Source organism: Bos javanicus, chromosome 3 (assembly GCF_032452875.1).
Source record: "Bos javanicus breed banteng chromosome 3, ARS-OSU_banteng_1.0, whole genome shotgun sequence".
In the NCBI taxonomy this organism is placed as follows: domain Eukaryota; kingdom Metazoa; phylum Chordata; class Mammalia; order Artiodactyla; family Bovidae; genus Bos; species Bos javanicus.
The window spans coordinates 23880781-23903006 of NC_083870.1; the positions used below are offsets into that span (position 1 = coordinate 23880781).

The window sequence follows — 22226 nt, forward strand, 5'->3', positions numbered from 1 at the left end:
TAAGTGTAACTATTAGTTATCAGTACTGGTATTATTAATCATGGCTACCGTTTATGGAGCACTGACTCCAAACTGAGTACTACTGTTAAGCCTTCCCTCCCTGGTGGCTCAGATGGTAAAGAATCTGCCTGCAATGCCAGAGACTGGAGTTCAGTCCCTGGGGTGGGAAGATCCCCTGGAGAAGGGACTGGCAACCCACTCCAATATTCTTGCCTGGAGAAGTCCATGGACAGAGGAGCCTGGCGGAGTCCATGGGACTGCAAAGAGTCAGACACAACTGAACAACTACCAGAATACCCATTTATCTCTCACGGGAATTCAAGGGGGTTGGTACTATTATTCTTCCTACTTGAGATCTGAAGGAAGTGGGGCATCCATGCTGGAGCAGGCAGGGTCAGAATTCAAAGGGAGGTTCACCCACCTCCAAGCTCTGGAGCAGCAGGTATGTGGCTGAACCAGTGAAGCTCAGACACCCTTTGAAAGTGGGGAGCCCCCATGAGAAAGGACGATGCTGTGGGGAGCAGTGATGCGGTCAGAGGGCACGAAGGAAAGGAGGGGAGAAGCTGGCTGCAGCTGGAGGCCCCAGGGGCCAGAAGATGGGCAGGCACGCCGCCCACTTCAACGGAGCTAGGAAGAGGTAAGGGAGAAGGGTGGTGGTGGTGCCCAGAGGGCTGTCAACAAGACAGACTCAGCACCGGGGAAGGGGGTGAAACACCAATGCTGATACCAGGTGGGCAGAGTACGGTCCTGTCTCTCCAAGGTTCTTTTCACAAGGCTTAAAGTGTATCTCGTCTTGGAAGGTGTAACTGGGCGACTAATCAGGCAGAGGTATAAACGACTAAAGGCAGATCCTTTCAACAAGGCAGGCTTGACTGGGGAGGGGAAGGACATCAAGAGGAGGAAAGTGAGACTTAGAGGCACCGTGGGTTGAGAGGATCCAGAAAGAACCGCGGTCTGAGCTGGTGGGGAGAGGGCAGCCCCCAAAGCAGAGGTACCTCCCTGAGGCTTCAGAGAAAGAGGGAAGGTTGGCTCCTGGGAGATGAGGGCAGACAGGGAACTTGGGGTGTAAACTTCATTGACCCCATGAAATCAGCCAAAGGTCATCACATATTGATGGGAAGAGGGAATGCTAGAGAAGACAACGCTCATGAGAAAGAAGAAAAGGCACAGACTCATAGCTGATGATGGCAAACACCCTTTGCATTAACTAGGTGCCTCACGGGGCTTCCCTGGTGGCTCACTGGTAAAGAATCCACCTGCCAATGCAGGAGACAAGGGTTTGATCCCTGAATCAGGAAGATCCCCTGGAGAAAACAATGGCAATCCACTCCAGAATGCCTGCCTGGGAAATCCCATGGACAGAGGAACCTGGTGAACACAATTTAGCAACTAAACAACAAACGACAACATGCATCTCATACTTGATGAGTTAGATACTATTACTTCCCTATTTCACATATGAAGAAACTAAGACAGAGGTTAAATGATTTGCATGCTCAGTTGCTAAGTTGTGTCTGACTCTTTGTGGTCCTGTAGACTGCAGCCCACTAGGCTCCTCTGTCCATGGCATTCTCCAGGCAAGAATACTGGAGTGGGTTGCCATTTTCTTCTCCAGGGGATCTTCCCAATCCAGGGATTGAACCTGCATCTCCTGCACTGGCAGGTGGATTCTTTACCACTGAGCCACTTGGGAAGCCCATTAAATGATTTAACCAAGGTCATAAAGGTAGCAAGTGGTAGAATTGGGACACAAGTATTCTGGATCCAGGGTCCACGCTCCTAATTCCAACCTGCTAATCAGGGGTGGAGCGGGGAGGCCCACAGCCCCCACCTGAGAAAACAGGGATAAAATGAGATGGAAACATCTCTTCTTACATCAGAAAGAATCCTGGCTACCAGCCACATACCTCTCAGTAGGGGCGATGCTTTGAAGGTTGCCAAGGCAGCACAAGCAGCTGGGAGGGATGTGCAACTAGGTAAGACGCATTTTTCTCTAGAAATAGCAAAGACCTAACCACTTCCTGCCTGGTCTACCCAGGAGGCCTGCCCCGGGCTCTCTCCCTGGGCCTGGCCCATGTCAGCCACAGTGACCAGATGGGGAAGAGGTGTAGAAGTCATAAGAATCTCAAAGGTACTGAAATGCTCAAGAAGGCAGGACAGTTGGCTGAGCTGTGCAGGTCTGCAGGACCCAAGATAAGGACTCTGAACCAGGAGATGGGCCTGAGTATAGCCTCAAGTGCGGTCAACTGTGTGTCCAGGTGCAAGTCAGTGCCTCCAGACCTGGATCCTCAACTTTAAGAAAAGGAACAGGTGGAAAATTTCAAAGTGACCCCTCCTCTGGCTTTCAACAATTCAATGTTCCATGAAAAGAAAGCTCCCTGAGAAAACATTCAGAGTTGGCCCAGGATGAAACCAAACACAAACAGAAAGAACACAAAGCCTAACATTTCAACAGTGGTTACCTCTAGGTAGTAGAATTAACTTTTTTTCTCCTTTATGCTTTCCTAAACTCTTTCAGGTTTCCCCCACTGATCATGAATTTCTTTTGAAGCTAGGGGAAATATAAAAGTTATTTTAGAAAATCATGGCACAGAAGATTACTAGATCAAGTCAGCCTTCCTAGAGAAAAAACAAAAAACAGTTATGAATGAGATGTGGCTTTTGGAACCACATTTTTCATTCATCGTCAGCTCTGTGGCACCAAACAAGCCAAGTGGGTCCCACTCCAACCCTCGTGGAGGTATAGGGGAAAGAGGCTGCCCCCCTCCCCACACCCTTACAGGATGGTAAGCTCATGGCCATTCCACAGAGGTAAACTCTTCTTTTCTCGTGGGGAGAATGAAACATCCAGGGGAGGGGAGAGGACCCTGCCCTGGTTCTCACAAGTCTTCTTTGTCCACTGGCTCTGAGGCTGGCTGGAACAATGTCCCATTCATCTCTAATCCAGATATACTTTTTTTTTTTTCTTCATGCAGAACATGGGGAGGATGGGGACACCAACAGAAGTCACACAGCCAAACCTAAGGGAGCAAGTTCATACAACCCTATTGCCTCTGGGCTCTCAGGAGCCAAGAATCCGCGCAGGGCTGTCGAGGAAGGCTCCTGCAGGCTGAGTCTATCCCAGTGTCCCTGCTGCAGGTGCCTGGGGCTAAAGGGTGGGGGTGGTGGTGCAGGGGAGATAAGCATCTGCCAGGCTGTCAGCAGGCCCTGACTCAGCTTTCTTTCAACAGACAGACAGAACCTCCTTCATCTGCAGACAATTGCAGGGGAAGAATTTTACCCTGTTCTCATTTTTCACTCAAGATACCCAGGGCAGAGACAGGGGCTGAACTCAACTAAGGGCCAGGAGACATGTTCCGGGAGGTAAAAAGGGTGACATGAGGCCCAGGAGACCAACCCCGAGTCGGGTTCCGATGTGTCCAAGAAAGGTCAGGTGTCAAATGTATGGATGTCAGGCACTTCCGGGTTCATACCATCTATTCCTAGAGAGGAGTCTTGGGGATTTGCATAAAGGGATTCCCCACCCCAACTCCAGCCCCAGGACAGAGTCCTGATGTTGGGGCAACACAGGAACCCTAGCTTTTCAAGTGGTGCTCCCAGGTGACCTCCTAGCTGCTGTCATAGAAGGCAGCCTTGGAAGACCAGTCACACTGCTCCTGGTCCCTCTGGCTGCCTGTGGATGGAGGAGATCAGGGAGGCTTTCAAGGCATAAAAGGGCTCCAACAGAGGAGCCTAATGCTCACGTGCCTCTCTCTATCCCAGAGCCAATCTTTGAGTTTAGCATTGGCACTCTCCCCCCGAACCACACAATGAAATCTTAAACACAAACTCAATATAAAACCATATCAGGACCTCCCTGGTGGTCCAGAGGTTAAGAATCCGCCTGCCAGTGCTGGGGACACAGGTTCAATCCCTGGTCTGGGAAGATCCCACATGCCATGGGGCAACTAAGCCCATGAGCTACAACTACTGAGCCCACAGGCTGCAACGACTGAAGCCTGAGAGCCTAGAGCTCTGTATGAGAAGCCACTAGCATGAGAAGTCTGTGCATGGCAACTAGAGAAAACCCCTGCACAGCAACGAAACCCAGCACAGTCAAAAATAATAATAATATAAAACCAGATCAATTCAAAACCATAGAGGTGAAGGCCCAGAAGCCCCACCATCTGCTCTCTCCCTGGGCCCACACTCCATGTCCTTGAGTGCACGTGTGCATGCTAAGTTGCTCAGTCGTGTCCAACTCTTTGTGAGCCCATGGACTGTAGCCCCCAGGCTCCTCTGTCCATGGGATTCTCCAGGCAAGAATACTGGAGTGGGTTGCCATGCCCTTCTCCAGGGGATCTTCCAAACCCAAGGATCAATCCTGTGTCTCCTGCATTACAGGCAGATTCTTTACCACTGAGCCACCGGGGAAGCCCTTTGACGTCCTTACTATGTGTCTAAACTTGAGGCTCTGGGAAGAATCTGAAAACCACTGCTCTGGGGCAGAAAGAATTTCAGGTACCAGATTGAGATGCGAGCTGCCTGCTATGTGAATGACTGAGCGCAGGAACATGGCGCAGGGACTGATGTACCAACAGGAACCAGCAGGAAGGACGGCGGTGGCGGCGGTGCTGGGCAAAGAGCACCAGACTGGGACCCAAGAGGAGTCTGAGCTGGACTCCACCCCTTACTCGTCCTATTATCTTGAGCATTTCACATAACCTTCCTGGGCCTCAGTTTACTTATCTGTAAACTGGGATAATAATATCAACTCCAGAGGGTCATTGTAGGCATGATATCTAACACAGCAGATCTCAGTAAATATTCAGTTCAGTTCAGTTGCCCAGTCGTGTCCAACTCTCTGTGACCCTATGGACTGCAGCACGCCAGGCTTCCCTGTCCATCACCAACTCCCAAAGCTTGCTCAAACTCATGTCCATCAAGTTGGTGATGCCATCCAACCATCTCATCTTCTGTCATCCTCTTCTCCTCCTGCCTTCAATCCACAGCCTTGTCTAACTAACTCAGTAAATATTGGCAAGACCCAAAGGAATTGATGACAACTGGAGCCTCGAGTTAAACATCCCTCCCTTTGGGCTAACATCAGACTCATCACAATACTGGCTACAAAGAAACTGTTAAGAGATGCTAGTCTGCTCCTCACAGAAAACCTGGTAAGAAAGTACAAGGCTCAGCTCCTGATTGGCTGGGGCCTGTTAAGCCATCCCAGGGGACAGGCCAGTTTGAATGAGTTGAGCCTCCAGAGTTATAATCTGTTATCCAGAAACATTACTTAGGACAAGAATATTAGCATGTTAAGACTCAAGTGACTCAGAACACCAGCGGCTGCAGGCTGCCAGATTTATCCAGAAACCCACACCTGTACCTATGGCTCAAGCATGTCAGCAGCTGCTCTAAGGGCCTCCAAGGCTCCTCCTAGGCTCTTCCCTCACCCATCCCCACTCATACACCACGTGCTGTTAGGAAGCCACCTGGCTAAGCTCCCCTTTCCCTAAGTGACAAGACAGTCACAAAGGGAAGGAGGAAAAGGGATGGTCCACCCCCAGCATCTGAGCACAAGAAGGTCTCTCCTTACAGCTCCTGTGGCATGATGGGGTCAGGTCTTAAATCCTGATACCCTAGAGAGGGTCAGATAACAGTCATCCTATTAACAGCCTAGCTGGGTTTCCCAGGTGGCACTAGTGGTAAAAACCTGCCCGCCAATGCAGGAGACATAGAGACGCGGGTTTGATCCCTGGGTCAGGAAGATTAGCTTGAGGAGGGCATGGCAACCCACTCCAGCATTCTTGCCTGGAGAATCCCGTGGACAGAGGAGCCTGGCGGGCTACGGTCCATGGGGTGGCACAGAGTCGGATGTGACTGAGCACACACACACCAGCCTGATTAGTGGTTAACAGCCTGGTGACTGATCAGGAACAGGATAAGACCCCAGTGCTAGGAGAGAAGAGGATAATAAAAATAACATCTACAGGCTTTACTGTTCTGCTTCAGCTGGCCCAACCAGAACAACTCAGGGTCCCCCACGCCGCCTGGTCCACTCTGTGTCCTTTTTTAAAAAAGACCTTTTTGATGTGGAACATTTTTAAAGCCTTTATTGAGTTTGTTACAATACTACTTCTGTTTTCAGTTTTGGTTCTTTGGCCAAAAGGCATGTGGGATCTTAGCTTCCCAACCAGGGATGGAACCTGCAACCCCTGAAAGGTGAACTCTTAACCACTGGACCTCAAGGGAAGTCCCATTGTTATGTCTTTAGGTTGTTCTCCCAAGTTACTGTAACAAACCCAGTCCTTAAAAATTTGGCACCATTACCGATGATCACACGGTGAACTCATGGCCAGGGCCATTTCACAGTTTAAAGAAACTGGTAGCCCACTGGGGTGATGTACACTCAGAGATGTGAGGGCTCAAAGGGCATCTGTGTCTGTTCACATCCCCTCTTCACTTGCTGGCCAGGGAGTTATCTGGTCTTGCAAGTGTATCTGCAGTGATGGGGACTCACTCTCTCCTGAGACCACTTATTCCACTGAGGCCAGCTCTGTCTGTAACGCTGCCTCTCCAGCCTGCACTCTAGTGCTCCTTCTTGGATCTACTTCTCCGAGAGTGTGACTTGGCTATACGACTTCCCTTTGGCTATTTCAAGGCCTCGCCTGTGACTCCCACATCTTGATGAACTCAGAGATCCCAGTGCCTCCACCCTTTCTCAGGAAGCACAGATGTGTGGGCTCCGCTGCTGTCACTCTATCATCTCCCAAGTTTCACAGTCTTGCAGAACATGGGGTCTTGGACTGCTCAAATACTCACAACAGGAACTGATCAGTACAGAGCATGAAGAATGTCACCCCCTTGTTCTGAAAGTCATCTTCTTTCAATGCTGCCAAGAGTCACAGAAGCTTTTCTATCAACCATGTCACAATTAATCACACTGCAATGTTGTCAACTAAAGGCCTCCTGTCCTGGAAAAGCCTTTATAAACACCTCTACACCCAAGCCTACTTGCTCTGGGGGCTCATATGTGGGGCACTGACACGTATTCCAATTAAATTTCCTATTAGGGTGCCCAACCATTCTAGACTTCCTATGCCTCTTAGGACCTAAGTCTGAACTTTTAAGTATTAATTACTTCCCTCTGCTTCCTGTCATCGACAAATGACACATCATCCAGGCTGTTGATGAGCACAGGGAGCAAGGCAGAGCCCTGCACCATCCTGAACCAGTCCCCCTGCAGACCGAGATGAATACATCCTTCAGCCAGTTACTAAATCCTCAGCATCAAGCTCATGATCTCCATCTCAACCTCAAAGATATCATGAAAGACGTCACCAATGCTTGCTAAAGTCCACATTCTAAATGTTCATCGTTGAGGTAATTGCCAAATAAAAGCAATTTATCCCTTCAAAGGAATTCCACGCAATGGTTTAAAAATACAGTAAATCTATTTATTCCAACACATATGCTTTTATCTTAAAAACATGCACAACAGTCTACTGTCTCTAGGCTAAAACTCCTCTACAGATACAGAACTGTACCTGTATCCCAGAAACCTGTATTCCATGTAAACACATAGAAAAAGTCCAAGATGACATATATCAAATGGATGTTACCTGAGGAAACTCGGATTGGGATGGTCATCTAGGAGACCTTTATCTAAATTTCAATTTTTATGAGAATGCATTCACTTATTACATGATTATAATTTTAAATAGTCAAGACATATACATCTAGGGTGTCCCATGATATTACCAGTTTACCAATGATTTCCAAAGAGAGACCAAGACTATTTGAAACAGCTTGTGTTTAGTAAACACTCATCCTGCCTGGATGCTGATAAATCATCTCTTCAGCAATTTGTTCAAGAATCTTCCTTCCTTGGCCTTTAGAAAATCTTGCTCTCTGCAACTGCTCAAACATCAACCAAGGTTCAGATGATGCAGGTCAGTGATTTCTCTGCACTGAGATATGATTCAAAATGTGTCAGACCCAGGAAGCTGTTAGGGAGCTGGATCAAAGTGAGCAGCTGACTACAAAAAGAGGCCACTTTGGGCCGGTGGGAAAGCACCACAGCCAGGCGGCTCTGGAGGGGCTGGGGTGTATGTGGGGTGGGGGTACATTCCAAGGTGTGTTTCAGGTTTACAAAGAACATGGACCAGAAGCAAAACAGTCTAGTGACCCTCCAGAGACATCTGCACAGAAGAACCCCCCAGCGAAGCAGATATATGTTGCAACACAAAAAAGGTACCCACACCCTCAAAACCATGCTGGGGACAGAGCATGTGGGCATGTGGTATGTGCTATGCCCAGAGACACAGGTGAGCACTCATATGCAGGGTCCAGACATCTCTGAGCTGAGCCCTGTCAGTTACGTCTGCTGCTGATGCTCAAGGTCCTGTATCCCTCTGTGCCTCTGGGAAGCAGCCGGGGCTGCGGTTAAGTAGCTGAGTGCTGCCAAAGGAACAGACAAGCTTACCAATCACTTAATTATTCAGGAAACAAGATGGCTTCGCAGGTGGTTCAGTGGTAAAGAATCCGTCTGCCAAGGTGGAGTTCTATCCCTGGGTAGGGAAGATCCCATGGAGGAGGAAATGGCAACCCACTCCAGTATTCTTGCCTGAGAAGTCCCATGGACAGAGGAGTCTGGTGAGCTACAGTCCATGGAGTCAGAAACAGTCCAATGCAACTGAGTGACTGAGCACGCGTGCATGCCGGAAGAATGGACAAGCTTATCAATCACTTAAATTATTCAGGGAACAGGGTAAGGTTTTTTTGCCTGGCTTAAGTCACCACAAAAGTCTCACGTCCTTGACAATGAGTGTGGCCAAGCCAGAAGAGCCCAGGGCACTGTGGTGCCTACGGGAGGGCCGCGCACGTGACAGAACGACCGCTGGGTCTGGCAACCATCCCAAGTCACCACGTCATCAGTGAAGCACTCACGTGTTCGGCTACACGTGCCCTCCCTGAGTTTTACTGAACCCCTGACCCCTGCTTTTAGATGATCAGAATTTTCCAGGAGCTGAACCTTTACCCTGAGCCCTCACAAACAAGCAAAAAGGAGAGAGTGCTCCCTGTGGCTTGCACAAAGGACATGGCTTTGGTCCGCTTCCATGATCAATGGATCCTGCTGGGCCATGCTCCCTCTCACAGGCAGCCAGAAAAAGGTACCTCTCCCTCCTGGGGCTAAAGCTTAGCAGAGATGTCTGGCTGACTTCAGTCGATATGGTGAGTGGAGAAGATGGAGATCGTGGTACAAAGGGATGCCCAGCTGGTCCTTGTTCACCATCCATTTCCTATGAGCCCTTAGCAAAAACTTACAAAATTCAGAGGTTGATATAAAATTAAGGGTTAATCTATAAGGTCTCTCCTAATGCAAAGTGAGACGGATATACAGAAAGGAAGGAGCAAGGGAAAAAAGCGAAAATTCCATACAGCTTTATGTAGATGTTTCTAGACCTGAAATAATCTGATTTTCAAAACCATCTTCCTTAATGTTTCCTGGCTGTAGTTTGAGCCCACAGTCCCTCTCTCCACAGCCACAGTACACATGGAGATGCCCACCAGCCCACCCAGATGCCACACCTCTCTCGCCCACGTGGGCACCTGGTGGGCCTCCTCTCTCTTGGCACGGTCTTCTGGATGGGTCCCTGGGGTGGGGGCTGGGGAACAGCACTGCTTCTGATGAAAACCCTCGCTCAACCAGAAGAACTACTGAGCTCCAAGCACAGGCTAAGACAGAGCCTTGGTGGGCGGTGGGGTCAGGGAAGATTCCTGAGAAATGTGTGAGTTTTCCCAGCCACTGCGAGCTCTATGATCTTTTCACAGTGTATGAAAGTGGAAGTGTGAGTTGCTCAGTTGTGTCCAACTCTTTGTGACCCCCTGGACTGTAGCCTGCCAGGCTCCTCTGTCCATGTGATTTCTCAGGCAAGGATCCTGGAGCGGGTTGCCATTCCCTTCTCCAGGGGACCTTCCTGCCCCAGGGATTGAACCTGGGTCTCTGGCATTGCAGGCAGATTCTTTACCATCTGAGCCACCAGGGAAGTCCCTCACAGTGTATAGGCAAGCACCTTTCAACCTCTTCTGGACTGTGGAGGGGAGCTAGAAGACGGGACAGCAATGGCTCTGCTGCAGGGTTACAAATTTGCTCCTGCTTTCTGAATTATCACAGGAGACAGAAGCAGCAAAACCAGAAGGCCCTCACAGAAGGGGAGGGAAGGACAGGCAGGATAAGACTCCACTCTGCTTCACGGGGACTCAGGGCAATTACTCATCCCAGAGCTGAAGGATCTCCACCAAGTATTCCCAGATGCTGAGTTCAAGGGTCTAGGTCGGTGGGCCCATGTCCCCTCCCTCCCTGGCTTTACCACCCATTTACTCAGGGGCTCTAAAGGGGGCATCAGATTTTCCTAGGACAAAGCCTTCAGCTTCTCTCAAGCAAAGCTGCCTCTTCCAAAACTGCCACAGGAAGCCCCACATCAAAGAGGTCTAGTGACCTCTTACCTTCATCCCAAAGGACTGCATCCGGGTGGCCACTTCTCTCCCGATTCTGCCCAAGCCAAGAATTCCTAGGACCTTTCCATTCAGCTCGGTTCCCATGAACTGCAAACAGGGAAAGAAGCCGAAGTCAGCACCTGCAGTAGACCGTGGACACCGAGCCAGGCAGGGCGAGGCAAGGCCAGCCGCTTACCTTCTTCCGCTCCCACTTGCCATCCTTCATAGATGCCGCCGCCTGGGGAATCTGCCTGCAAGGACAGACACATTCAGCAGGCCCACCCAGACCCCACCAGCCCAGGAAGGAGGCGCAGTGTGAAGGCTGCATGGCCACTGCCTCTGCCGGGCATCCCCTGATGAAGACAAGCTCAAGCTAGGTCTGGGGGCTCAGGTTCAGAAATACCGAGGATGGACAAAGGAGTGTAGCAGGAGGATCCCTTGACAAGACCTGGCCTGGAGCCCTGGATTGTTTTCAGCCAAATGTCGGGCAGGAGGTTCTGAGTCCATCTCAGTTGCTTCAGTATTGGCCTCAGTGACTCCGGACATGTAAAAGGCAAAAGCTAATCCTCCAGCATTTGTAGAGATAATGAAATGGTATATTGGGGGATTTTAACAACACCAAATGTTCCAGAAGCACAAAGATTTCCATTTTCTTATTTCATTCAGAGCTACAACCTGCGACATCTTCCACTATATCAGGGGATAGTTGAATACTTATTCTCCCTTGAGAGTTAGACTACACTGGGGTGAGCAGGTATTATAGTCTGGACACTTCCAACAACCGTAGCACCTCCTGTCTCACCACACACACACACACACACACGACACCCCACACACTCCACAGCCTATCCCCTCCTATCAGCCAACATGGAGGTCTGATTCTCCATGTGTTTTCCAGAGGGGACACAGGAAATTAGGGTGATGTGAGAAATTAGAGGCAAGATATGTTATGTGGATCATGGTCCTCCAGGCTCTTCCAGAAGTGAGAAAGGAGGAGATAAGGAGCAATGTTTAAATATCAGCTCATTTGATGCTCACAATAACTGCATGGCGGGGGTGGGCGGGAGAGTTGGGGGCAGATTGCAGGCACTGGGGGTTAAACACCTTGCCCAGCATCACTCAGCCAGAAGTAGCAGAATGAATTCAAAGCCAAGGAAGGCATCCCCACCAGTCAGCCTCCTAAGTATTTCAATGCCGGCTTTCCTGCCAGCCATAAAATTCAGCGGCGTGTGCGTGTCTGCATGTGCGAGAGAGAAAACAGAGATTCCAAGATAACCGTTCCCTTATTTCCACTTCCCTGAGTTCTGATACAAAGCTTTCTTTCCTGTCTACACGTTACCAGGCACAGATTCCATCTGAGGATGAGGTTGACAGAGAACCTGCCCTGCTGTCTCAGCCCTATGAACTCACGGGCAAACTCAACAAAGCTCACGGAAGAAGCCCCATCTCACGACTCTGGCCCATCAGGCCCCACTGCAAGAAGGACAAAGTCCTCACTTCACTGAGGACAATGACTCGCCTCGAAGAAGCAAACCTGCCCGAGTGAGACAGAGCCGCCATCTGCCTCCTCTGTCCTCTCGCCTCCCGACCTCTGCCCACCTGGCTGCATGGTGCCATCTGAGGTATGCCTGTGGCACCACAGGGTACAGGAAACCCCCACACCTGCCCTCTGGGTAGAGGAAACACCCACACCCGCCCTCTGGGTACAGGAAACCCCCACACCCGCCCTCTGGGTACAGGAAACACCCACACCCCTCTCTGGGTGCTCCACCCAGCTGGCCATGGTCTCAGGTTTTAACACTGTGGGGTCCTCAGCAAGCCAGTGTGAGGAGGGCCACATGTGGGCAGAAGATCTCCTGAGAATTAAATGGAGGCCGACCTGACTTAACAAGAGGAAGGAAAACAGGCGGAACAGTGACGTCTACCTTGGTTGCATTCTCCTCACTGCCTTTCCATGTCCTTGTTCTTCTCCAGCTCCTCAGGACCAGGCATCTAGTCGAAGTCCCCCAGCGCAAGGCCCATCCCGGCCTGCTCTCCACCCACATTGCCCAGTGTCTCAACTTCTCTGTCCACCGCACCCCAACCCCTTCTACTGCTGCCTGGCTGGGAAAGCAGACTGATTAAACCAGCGCACAGTGAGTTATGAGACCGGTGATTCCTTCTCACAGCGTGCTCCCTTATTAGTTTTGATGCATCTTTGATGACTGAGGTTATGATGAGTGGTTGGGAACCTGAATCATACCACTTTGCCAACTCCTTTAAGTAAAGCTGGTCGTGGAATAGGAGGAAAACTATTCCTGACTCCCAAGGGAACATCACCTCCAAAAAAAAAAATGTGAGAGAATTAGAAAGCTGCACTGGGATCCTTCCCTCATCCCTCAAAAACACAAACAAACACACACCACTGAATTTAATAGCACACATGACACCAGGGCATCAGGCCTCAATACTTCTCTAGATGTTCTGGGAGATCCAAACAGCCAACGCAGGGACCCCTTCTGGACCGGGTCCCTTCTGCTGGGCAATTCTCCCTATTCCTCCCTTTTTCCAATCTCCTCTCATCTTCACTGACAGGTCAGTATCAGTGAAGACCTACGATCTCAGGTAGAACTCTTAGGAAGAGTTAGAGCAAAGGTGAGTGCCCTCAGACCCTCTTCCAGGTCTTGAGAAGGGGAAAGAATCATTTCTCAGGCCCAGAAGGTTTCAGACCCCCTGAGTAGAGAAGTAAGGAGTCCTGGCTGCCTGGGTTCCCTGGTTAAGGATCCATGGACCTGCGAAGGGACCCAAAGCATCTTTCTGCCTGTCCACTGGCTCCTTGTCCTTCCCAATGACCCACTACCTGTTCAACAGCAGGAGCTCAGACAGTCACTTTACCATCCAACACAGTAAGACTCGTGTACATCTGTGCAATATTCATTGGTCCCTAGGCTGTCCCCTCTCTTTAAGAGATTTGACCCTTTGAGATCTCTTGTGTTATGAACCCACAGGTCATGGTCCCAGGGATCCCAGGGAAGCTTTCTATTCCATTCTCTTACATACAGATCTGCAAGGACAGTGACAGAGGTAAGCCCCAGGAGAATCGGCCTGGCTGGGGAATCTAGAGAGAGCTTTTTGGATGAATTAACACTCGAGCTTAACCTTGAAGAACAGTTTTAAGAGTTAAAGAAAGAAATGGCAGGGACAGATATCCAGGCAGCAGAAACAGCATTTGTGAGGCTTCGAGATCCGAGAAGGCTTCATGTGTGTGTGGACACCTACCACTGTGACCGGCGCAGGGGATGTGTGTGGAGAGTGGAAGTGAGTAAGGAGAAAGAGAAGATCACCCACGTATTTATTTTCTCAATGGGCCTGCTCCCAGGTAATGAACGTGAGAACCAGGATAATGAGTGACCAGTCAAGGCCTGACAGCCTTGAAGGTTTTTAGCAGCCTGCACATCACCAGGCTGAAGTGTTTCTAAGCTTCTCTGGGTCAGTTTGCTTAGGGAGTCATAATAACCGACAGACCGCAGAGAGGAACTCTCCTCAGAGGTTAGGGACTCACTTACCTGGCGAGACACATGATCATTCCACAGGTGAGCTCCGCAGCACTGAGGCTGTTCCCATTGGGGGTACTGTGCATGGAAAAAGAGGGGGGTCGTCTGTTAGCCAGACCAGGATTCCCACTTCTGTCCCTGTGGAAAGCCTCCAGTGCACCCCGAGCTTGCTCTCCTGCTCCATGAGCTTACCAGTTCTTTATTTCTCTTGTTTAGCTTTATGGGTCATTTCTTTAGATTTTTAAAAATTGAAGTATAGCTGATACACAATATTATATAAGTTAAACGTGTACAATATAGTGATTTACAATTTTTAAAGTTTACACTCCACTTATACCTATTATAAAATACTGTTGCTATTCTCCATGTTGCACAATATATGCTTGTAGCTTATTTTATACCTAATAGTTTGTACATCTTAACCCCATACCCCTATGTTGCCCCTCCCTCCCACTGGTAGCCACTAGACTGTTCTCTGTATCAGTGAATCTGTTTCTTTTCTGTTATATTCACTAGTTTGCTGTATGTTTCAGATTCCTTACATGTGATATCACACAGTACTTGTCTTTCTCTTTTTATTTCCTAATGCCCTCCAAAACCATCCAGGCTGCCACAAATGGCGAAATTTCATTCTTTTTATGGCCAATATTCTATTATATGGGCTTCCCAGAATGGCTCAGTGGTAGAGAATCCACCTGCCAATGCAGAAGACATGGGTTCAATCCCTGGGTTGGGAAGATCCCCTGGAGTAAGAAGTGGCAACCCACTCCAGTATGCTTGCCTAGAGAATCCCATGGACACAGGAGCCTGGTGGGCTACAGTCCATGGGGTCACAAACAGTTAGATACGACTTAGAGACTAAACAACAGCATTACATTGTGTGTTTGTGTGTGTGTGTGTGTCACAACTTCTTTATCCATTCATCTGTCCATGGACATTTATGTTGTTTCTGCATCTTGACAACTGAAATAATGCTGCTATGAGCACTGGGGTACATGCATCTTTTCAAATTAGCATTTTTTTCCCAATATACCTAGGAATGAGATTGCTGGGTCATGTGGTAGGCCTATTTTTATTTTTTTGAGGAAGATCCATATTGCTGTCCACTGTGGCTACACCAATTTACATCCCCACTAACAGTGTGTAAGTGTTCCCTTCTTTCTACATTCTCTCCAACATTTTGAGTGTACTTGTTCTTAATGCAAACCCCCAACCCCATGCCACCAGCCCTGAGTTCTGTGAGGTACTCCTGCCCTAAACCCAAAGTTGGAAGAAAACCCTTTTGCCCCGGCTTTATGTTTTCCTGCAGAGGGACCCCCATTCGAGAAACACACCTGGCCTCTCTCTACCCAGACTTACTTCTCCAGAGGCAGAGAAGCATCTCATTAGATGGGGAGAAACGTGTGTGGCTCAGCCCTTATCTGACTTCTCTTATTTCAGGACCGACCTGCCTACAAAAGGCACAAATCTCTGCTGCTCCATGCCATCAAGCTTTTATTTTATTGGAGTACAGCTGATTTACACTGTGGTGTTAGCGTCACACATCTGTACCTGTGACAGAGGCAGAGGGTGGCCCTTTGACCACAGACTTTTATCAAGTTTCCCAACCTGGCTTTTATTAGGAACAAAGCTAATACTTTTATCTTCTCCTGTTGGGCTTCTCCTCCTATTTCTCCACAAGTTTTGCACTGAGAAATCTTCCTCACATGATAAATCAAAGGGCAATGTTGATTCTACCCATCTTGCAGAAAGGAAGATAGAGATAAAACCCATGAAACTATTTTTCGTTTCTCAAAAGATTTTCCTTATTATTTTTAGAATATTAACACATGTTTACCCTTTATGCCCTCTATTGGGTCTTTTCTTCTCTGGAAATGAAGGTTATAAGGAGCAAAAAGGTCAAGAGACTCTATTTTTAAAAATTTTAAAAATCAAGATAAAAGGACTCTTAGAGTCTGTCTTTCTAAGAACACCTGGCTTCCTGTCACCCGCAGCTAATGACCAGACTACACAGGATATGGGAGGAAGTGCTGAGGCCGGGGGGCTGGTGCTTCCGGATCTAGGGCAAGACTGAAGGATGGGTTGCATGTGTGTTCTCAGTCACTCAGTCACGTCCAGCTCTTTGTGACCCCATAGACTGTAGCCCTCCAGGTTCCTCTGTCCATTGGATTTTCCAGGCACGAATACTGGAGTGGGTTGCTATTTCCTCCTCCTGGGGATCTTCCCAACCCAGGGATCGAAGCCACGTCTCCTGCATTGGCAGGTGGATTCTTTACCAATGAATCACCTGGGAAGCCTGGAGGATGCTACCGGTTAACATCGCTTCTGTTGGATACTGACCTCAGGCCGATAACCAGGTCAATTAACCCCTACCCTACAGAGGGAAGTGGAGAGGAGGGAGGGGAAGGTCTTGACAATGATGAGGCTCCCGAGGGAAGAGAAAAAATGGAGGATGGAGAAGTGGACAGGGATAACCTTGCCACTCCAACTTATGTCAGAGTGGTGCTGGAAATAAGGGTTGCCTATGGAGAAGGCAATGGCACCCCACTCCAGTACTCTTGCCTGGAAAATCCCATGGATGGAGGAGCCTGGTAGGCTGCAGTCCATGGGGTCGCTAAGAGTCGGACACGACTGAGCGACTTGACTTTCACTTTTCACTTTCATGCATTGGAGAAGGAAATGGCAACCCACTCCAGTGTTCTTGCCTGGAGAATCCCAGGGACAGGGGAGCCTGGTTGGCTGCCGTCTGTGGGGTCACACAGAGTCGGACACGACTGAAGCGACGTAGCAGCAGCAGCAGCAGCATTGGCATGCTGCCATGACCTTTGCCATGAGTTTCTGCAAAAAACAGCTCTGAGGAGGACTCCTTCTTTCTTGGCCCTGGAATCTGAAAGAGAAACTGGGATCCCTTTCCAGAAGAGCACAGGGAAGAGAGGAAGAGAAAGAGTGGGCAAGTCTGTCTACTAGCAAAGGCTGTGCTGCAGCACAAGAACCACCGTCAAGTGGAGCCCGCAGAACCGGCTCCATACGGAACTGCAGACGGGGAGGGGCAGGCTGCAGCAGTGACTGAGGAAAATCCACTAAGGTTCTTCTGATTCCTCAACCAGGCTGCAGGCATGCAAGCATCTGTGGGGTGAGTTTGTGAAGCATTTTGAGATTACCAAGACAGCTTTCATGTCAGAAACCCGGGAAACCACTAAACCATGAGCTCTGATCTGCCCCCACCCCATCTGCTCTCAGCCTGGAGCAGGCAGCCTCCTGGACCCCCTTCTGACTCTACAGGCATCTCCTCCCTCCACGTGGTCAGTCTCCACACTCACTCCCCTACCTCCACGACTTACTTCATGACCAGGATGCCCTTTCTGGTTGCGGCCTCCAGATCCACGTTGTCCACGCCCGTGCCAGCCCTGCCCACCACCTGCAGCTTCTCTGCCGCGTTGATGATGTCAGAGGTCACCTTGGTGGCCGAGCGGACAATAAGGCCTTCACAGTCCTGAGGCAGAAAAAGAAACACCTGGATCCATAGACTTGGTCTTTGTACAGCCTCTCTGTCCAAGGTGGGAGTCCCTGCAGGCTGGCTGACGCTGGATACGTTCAAGCAAAGGAAGGCGTGTGTATGCGCACACCCCTCTGAGAGCCTTTGCCAACAGTCAGGCTTGGGTTCAAATCCAAGCTCCAGCCCTGACAAGCTAAGACTCTGAGCTTCGGCCTCCTCAGGTGTGTGAGGAGGAAATGAGACAGGACAGGTACAACCCCTGGCACGATATCTGGCCCAGCTCAAGGGACATCACTTTCTTCATCAGACATGGAGCTACTGAAGAGGTGAGGTGGGATCAGATTCTACTTTGTGAGCCCCTATGCCTGGCACATAGAAGGCACTCAATAAATGTTGGTCGGCTGAATGACTAAGTGAAGTTAATAAAAGGCAAATTATTAAAAGAAAAACATTTCCTAAAATAGAAACCACAGTAGAGGGAAGGGGAGAAAACAATTAAGCTGGTTCACAGCTGCTCAGAAAACCAGGCACTATTAGACTAAAACTAAATCTATGTGAAAAATCAGACTTTTGGGGTTCATCACAGCCATTTTACCTGTGCTAAGCCAGACCCGGGGACAATCGTCCTTAGGTTTGCCCAGCATCTGATAGTATCTTCTGCAGAATAAGGATGCTGTGCCAATACGCATCGAGAAGGCCCAGGAAATGGAGCAGGAGAGCAAATGCACACTCTGCCCAACGCTGGCTGTCCCAGGCTTGGTTGATGAGCAAGCTGCAAGGGCGTCTGCATAAGCAGCAAGCTGGGAACCAGGAGGCTGGGGCTCTAGGCCCTGTGCTGCCAACGACACGCGGGGTCACTGTGCCAAGTTATGTCACCCCCACCCCGGTCTCCTCCAGTAACACAAGAGCATTGGAATAGACAACTGATCTGAAACCTGTAACTCGCCCTGCACTTCCCCAGTGGGGCACCCAGCTGGATCCCATGAGAACCTTCTCTCTTCCCTTCCCACCACATGGTTTCCAAAGACAAAGAGGGGCTATTGGCATCTGGCTTCTAGGGTAAGGGCCCACTCGTGTTTACTTGCACAAGTCCAGAGCCTAGGAACAAGTTTGGACAAGTTAAATGCAGGGAGAACAGAGGGTTCTTTTCCCTCCACAGAGGGGAGAGGAGAAAAGAAGCTTACTCTGCAGTCTACTTAGACTTGGAGGGCTTCTCAACACTGGGATGATTCTTTAGAAAAGGCTGAAAAACTACTTCTCTGGAGGTGTGAATGTTTCATGCATGCTCACTGGCTGGAGCTCTGCCAGACCAGAGACAGCTGCATCGAGGACCCTTCACCAGCACTTCACACCCTTTCGTGTCTGTGGTTCTGAAATAGAATGCTCCTTGAATACTCTCTCCAAGCTGCCAGCCCCTCACCAAACCCTGGGAATCTTCCCACAGGGCAGACTGGTTGCAGAAGAGCATACAGACTCCCCAGGAGTCCACCCCATCGCTGCAGACTCCAAGGACAAGCACAGAAACAGCACAGAGTTTTTAACAAGCAGAGCCTCTGTGGAAGGATCTCCCTTATGGAGATTTATCCTACAGTCTCTGTTTCACTCAAGGGTGTGCCCCAGCTTTCTCTGAAGCCACGAGGTCAGGAGAGCCTCCAGTCAGACCAGCTGAGATGTACAAGCAGAACTCGCCCATCCCAAGTGAGAATCTGCCTTTGCAGACTTTCATTCAGCAGACACTGGTCCCACACGATCTGGACATAGCTTGTGGCCAGAGTTCACAAATTTGCAAGGCCAAGTGGTAAGGTTCAACAGCTGGTCAAGGAACTAAGATCCCACAAGCCACGCGTGGTGGCCACCCCCCCCTCAAAAAAAAGTTAGGATTCAGTCAATCTGCACACATTTACTGAGAGTCTGCACTCCCAGGCACCGCCCCCCTCTCAGGACCCTGCCATCCCTCTGACACGTGGCTCCCTGCTCTCCCCAGCTCTCCTCTACTTCTGAAAACTGCAGCCCACATCCTCTCAGAAGTTTGCTGTGGTTATAATTTTCTTCTGCAGCATCCCAAGGTCCTCTCTGGCACTCCTGCGACAGGAATCTCAACACCACACCCACTCTGCTGTCTGCTGTTCTCTGCTCTGTGTGTGCTGTATCCGTATATGACAGCTGGCTGGAATAGGCATTCACCACACTTGGTTTGCCTTCCTACTCCCAGCCCCTCAGTGGCCTCAGAGCTGGAAAACAGCAGGACCCTGTTCTGCTGGATTTATGGCTGTTCCAGACAAACTATGCCAACTCAGCAGTGGAAACCCATTCATGCTCCTCAAGTTCACACACGCTTCCTTTCCCAAGAAGGACAAGCTTCGCCTTGGGGGTGATTTCAGCATTGCTCCTGCCTCACAACTGAACAACCAAATACACAAGCATGCGCTGACTTATGTAATAGGGGATGCCAAAGAAAGTCTCCAGGTTATGTTCCCCTGGCTACAGAGAATGCAGGTAGGCACTGTTTGGCACAGTATATGTGATCCTCATTAAGTAGATGGCTCTGTAACCTTTGCCAACCAAATCCTACTGTAAAGGCTGGAAATGTGCTATTTTAAAAGAGCCTTTCAAAACATGGACTCTTGCATGGAAATTTATTCCCTTCTTTTCCTTTCTTAAAATTCAGAGATAAAGATACAAAGGTGCCTCAGAAAGTTAAATGCATTACCAGCCTGCGTTTAGTGGACTCTGACCAGCATTGTTATTTAATGAAACAGAAGAAAATATCAGAACACAGCACATATAGTATGGGTGTTCTTTCATGAAACTTGAGTGTATGTGTGTACACATATGTGTGTGTATACTGAGTTACGGTGTAAAGTAAATTTCCTATTGTGGGTCATGGTCAAAGTCTAAAACCACTGATACGTGGTAAGACTTAATATTTATTATTAGATTTGTATAAGATGATAGAAGAGGGGTACACAGTCTAAATAAGAGTTTTGTTGAGTTCCAACAAGAAGCTTTATTATATCAAGCCAGTGTTTTCCAAACTTTTGACTAAGACCCACAGTACCAAACACATTTAGCCTATCTGTATTGCTCTCTGATATTTACTTTTTTTCTTTTTAATGCTAATCACGACCCATTAAACGGACTTCAATGCCCACTAATGAGCTGTGACTTGCTTCAAGTCTGAAAAGCATGGTTCTGGGGAATGATTGTACTTCCTGACCACGGAGCGAGAGAGAACAAACCGTGCCTGCCCAGAATACCAAGGAGTGTGAAGGGAGGCCAGGCGTGGTTCTGGCAACCTGCTCCAGTTTCTTTCCGTATGAAAAAGGTTTAAACGGGGGAGGCCAGGGGCCGCTAACCCAGATACCTCTCCACTCAGAATAACAAGAGGTAGCTTGGATAGGAGTCCTTTACTGGCCCAAGGAGACTAACCTGGATTCCAAACTGTTTTTTTACAAAGACAGACATGAAAACTGGGCATGCCCAAATCCCTCAACAATGTAGCCAACAAACACCTCTCTTCCTGCCAGGAGTTTGCAGTGCCTTTAAAACATCCTCTAAGTCCCAGCCCCCGATTCCCAGTCAACGTCCCAACATCCTTGAACCCTGCAACTAGTGACCAAGGGCTCCCGTTCTTGTCAGTTCCACTCACTTACCACTCCCTCATCCCACCCTACCCCAGGGGTACAGGATTTTCATTTCCACAAGAAAGCCGGAAAGCCCCCGAGTCCCATCCACACTTCCCAGCCCGGTGGTCTGGTGGAGGTGAGGATCTAGAGACCACTACACTGCCTTCTGGCCATTGCCCAGAGCCAAAGTCACTGCTGCCATCTGCACAAACGAGGAGGTGACAAGTGAAGTGCCTGTCTCGCATTCACGCCGAGGGTGCTCCAAGGATCAGCTCCTGAGTCCTTGGACCCCACCAAGTCAAGGCTGATCACCCTCTCCTCCCCACTTGAGCAGCAGTGGAGCAGGCAGAGGCTTAGGCTTCTGATGGTCTCATTTAGCACTCAAGTACTGTGTTATCTGGTCACTAGCTTCACAGTCTATTAACCAGGCTCCCTAACCAGCTGACAAGCTTCTGGAAGATAGGAACCAGTCAAACTTAGAGTCTGAGTACAGGACAGGGGCTGGATACAGTACCATGGGGCCGGAGCCAACAAGGGTTCCAAGGAGAAACCCAGCAGGAGATATAAAGACAGTTAGGAAGACCGTGTGATTGCCTCACCGCTAGAGCAACAGCGGCCACCCCCGTGGTTTGATTTAAGGGCCTCTCGAGGAGTGAAAGATGGAGGGGTGGATCTGCGCTGAGTCTGGCTGAAGTTGGTAGGAGGCTACAGGGCCGGGTGTGGGAGTTGGGGGGCAAGGGAAAATACTTCCGGACGGGTGGGAGGGAGACACCTGGGCGCTGGGCGCAGTCCAGAAGTAAGAAGTGCGGTAACGGGAGTGAAGAGTTCCCAAAATAAATGTTATAAGCTTAGACGAGGCTACCAAATCTCGCAGAGATTTTACAAACAAGGTGAAGAAAGATCCGAAGTAGACCGCCCTAATTATATAACACGACAAGCGGTGATACGCTCCTGAGAAAGATTTGCTAAGAAATACACGTTTCCTGGGAGCGTTCGGGATCGGATTCTCCACGGATGTGGCCATACCTTGCCGCGCCGAGGACAAAGGTGAGGCCATCCGCTGAAACCGCTGGCGGAGACCGCCGGAGC

The 22226-nt window shown here is 49.5% G+C and overlaps 1 protein-coding gene across 1 annotated transcript in view; it reads right to left on the reverse strand.

Annotated features, from left to right (window-relative positions):
• The window catches only part of PHGDH (phosphoglycerate dehydrogenase), a 32434-nt gene that overhangs the window by 9274 nt on the left and 934 nt on the right, over positions 1–22226 (reverse strand). Inside the window, exons 2-5 of the mRNA XM_061409101.1 lie at positions 17357–17508; positions 14028–14093; positions 10679–10733; positions 10492–10590 (exon numbers count right to left, since the gene is read on the reverse strand). Of these exons, the coding sequence (XP_061265085.1) occupies positions 10492–10590; positions 10679–10733; positions 14028–14093; positions 17357–17508 (372 nt within the window). The remainder of the gene's footprint in view (positions 1–10491; positions 10591–10678; positions 10734–14027; positions 14094–17356; positions 17509–22226) is intronic.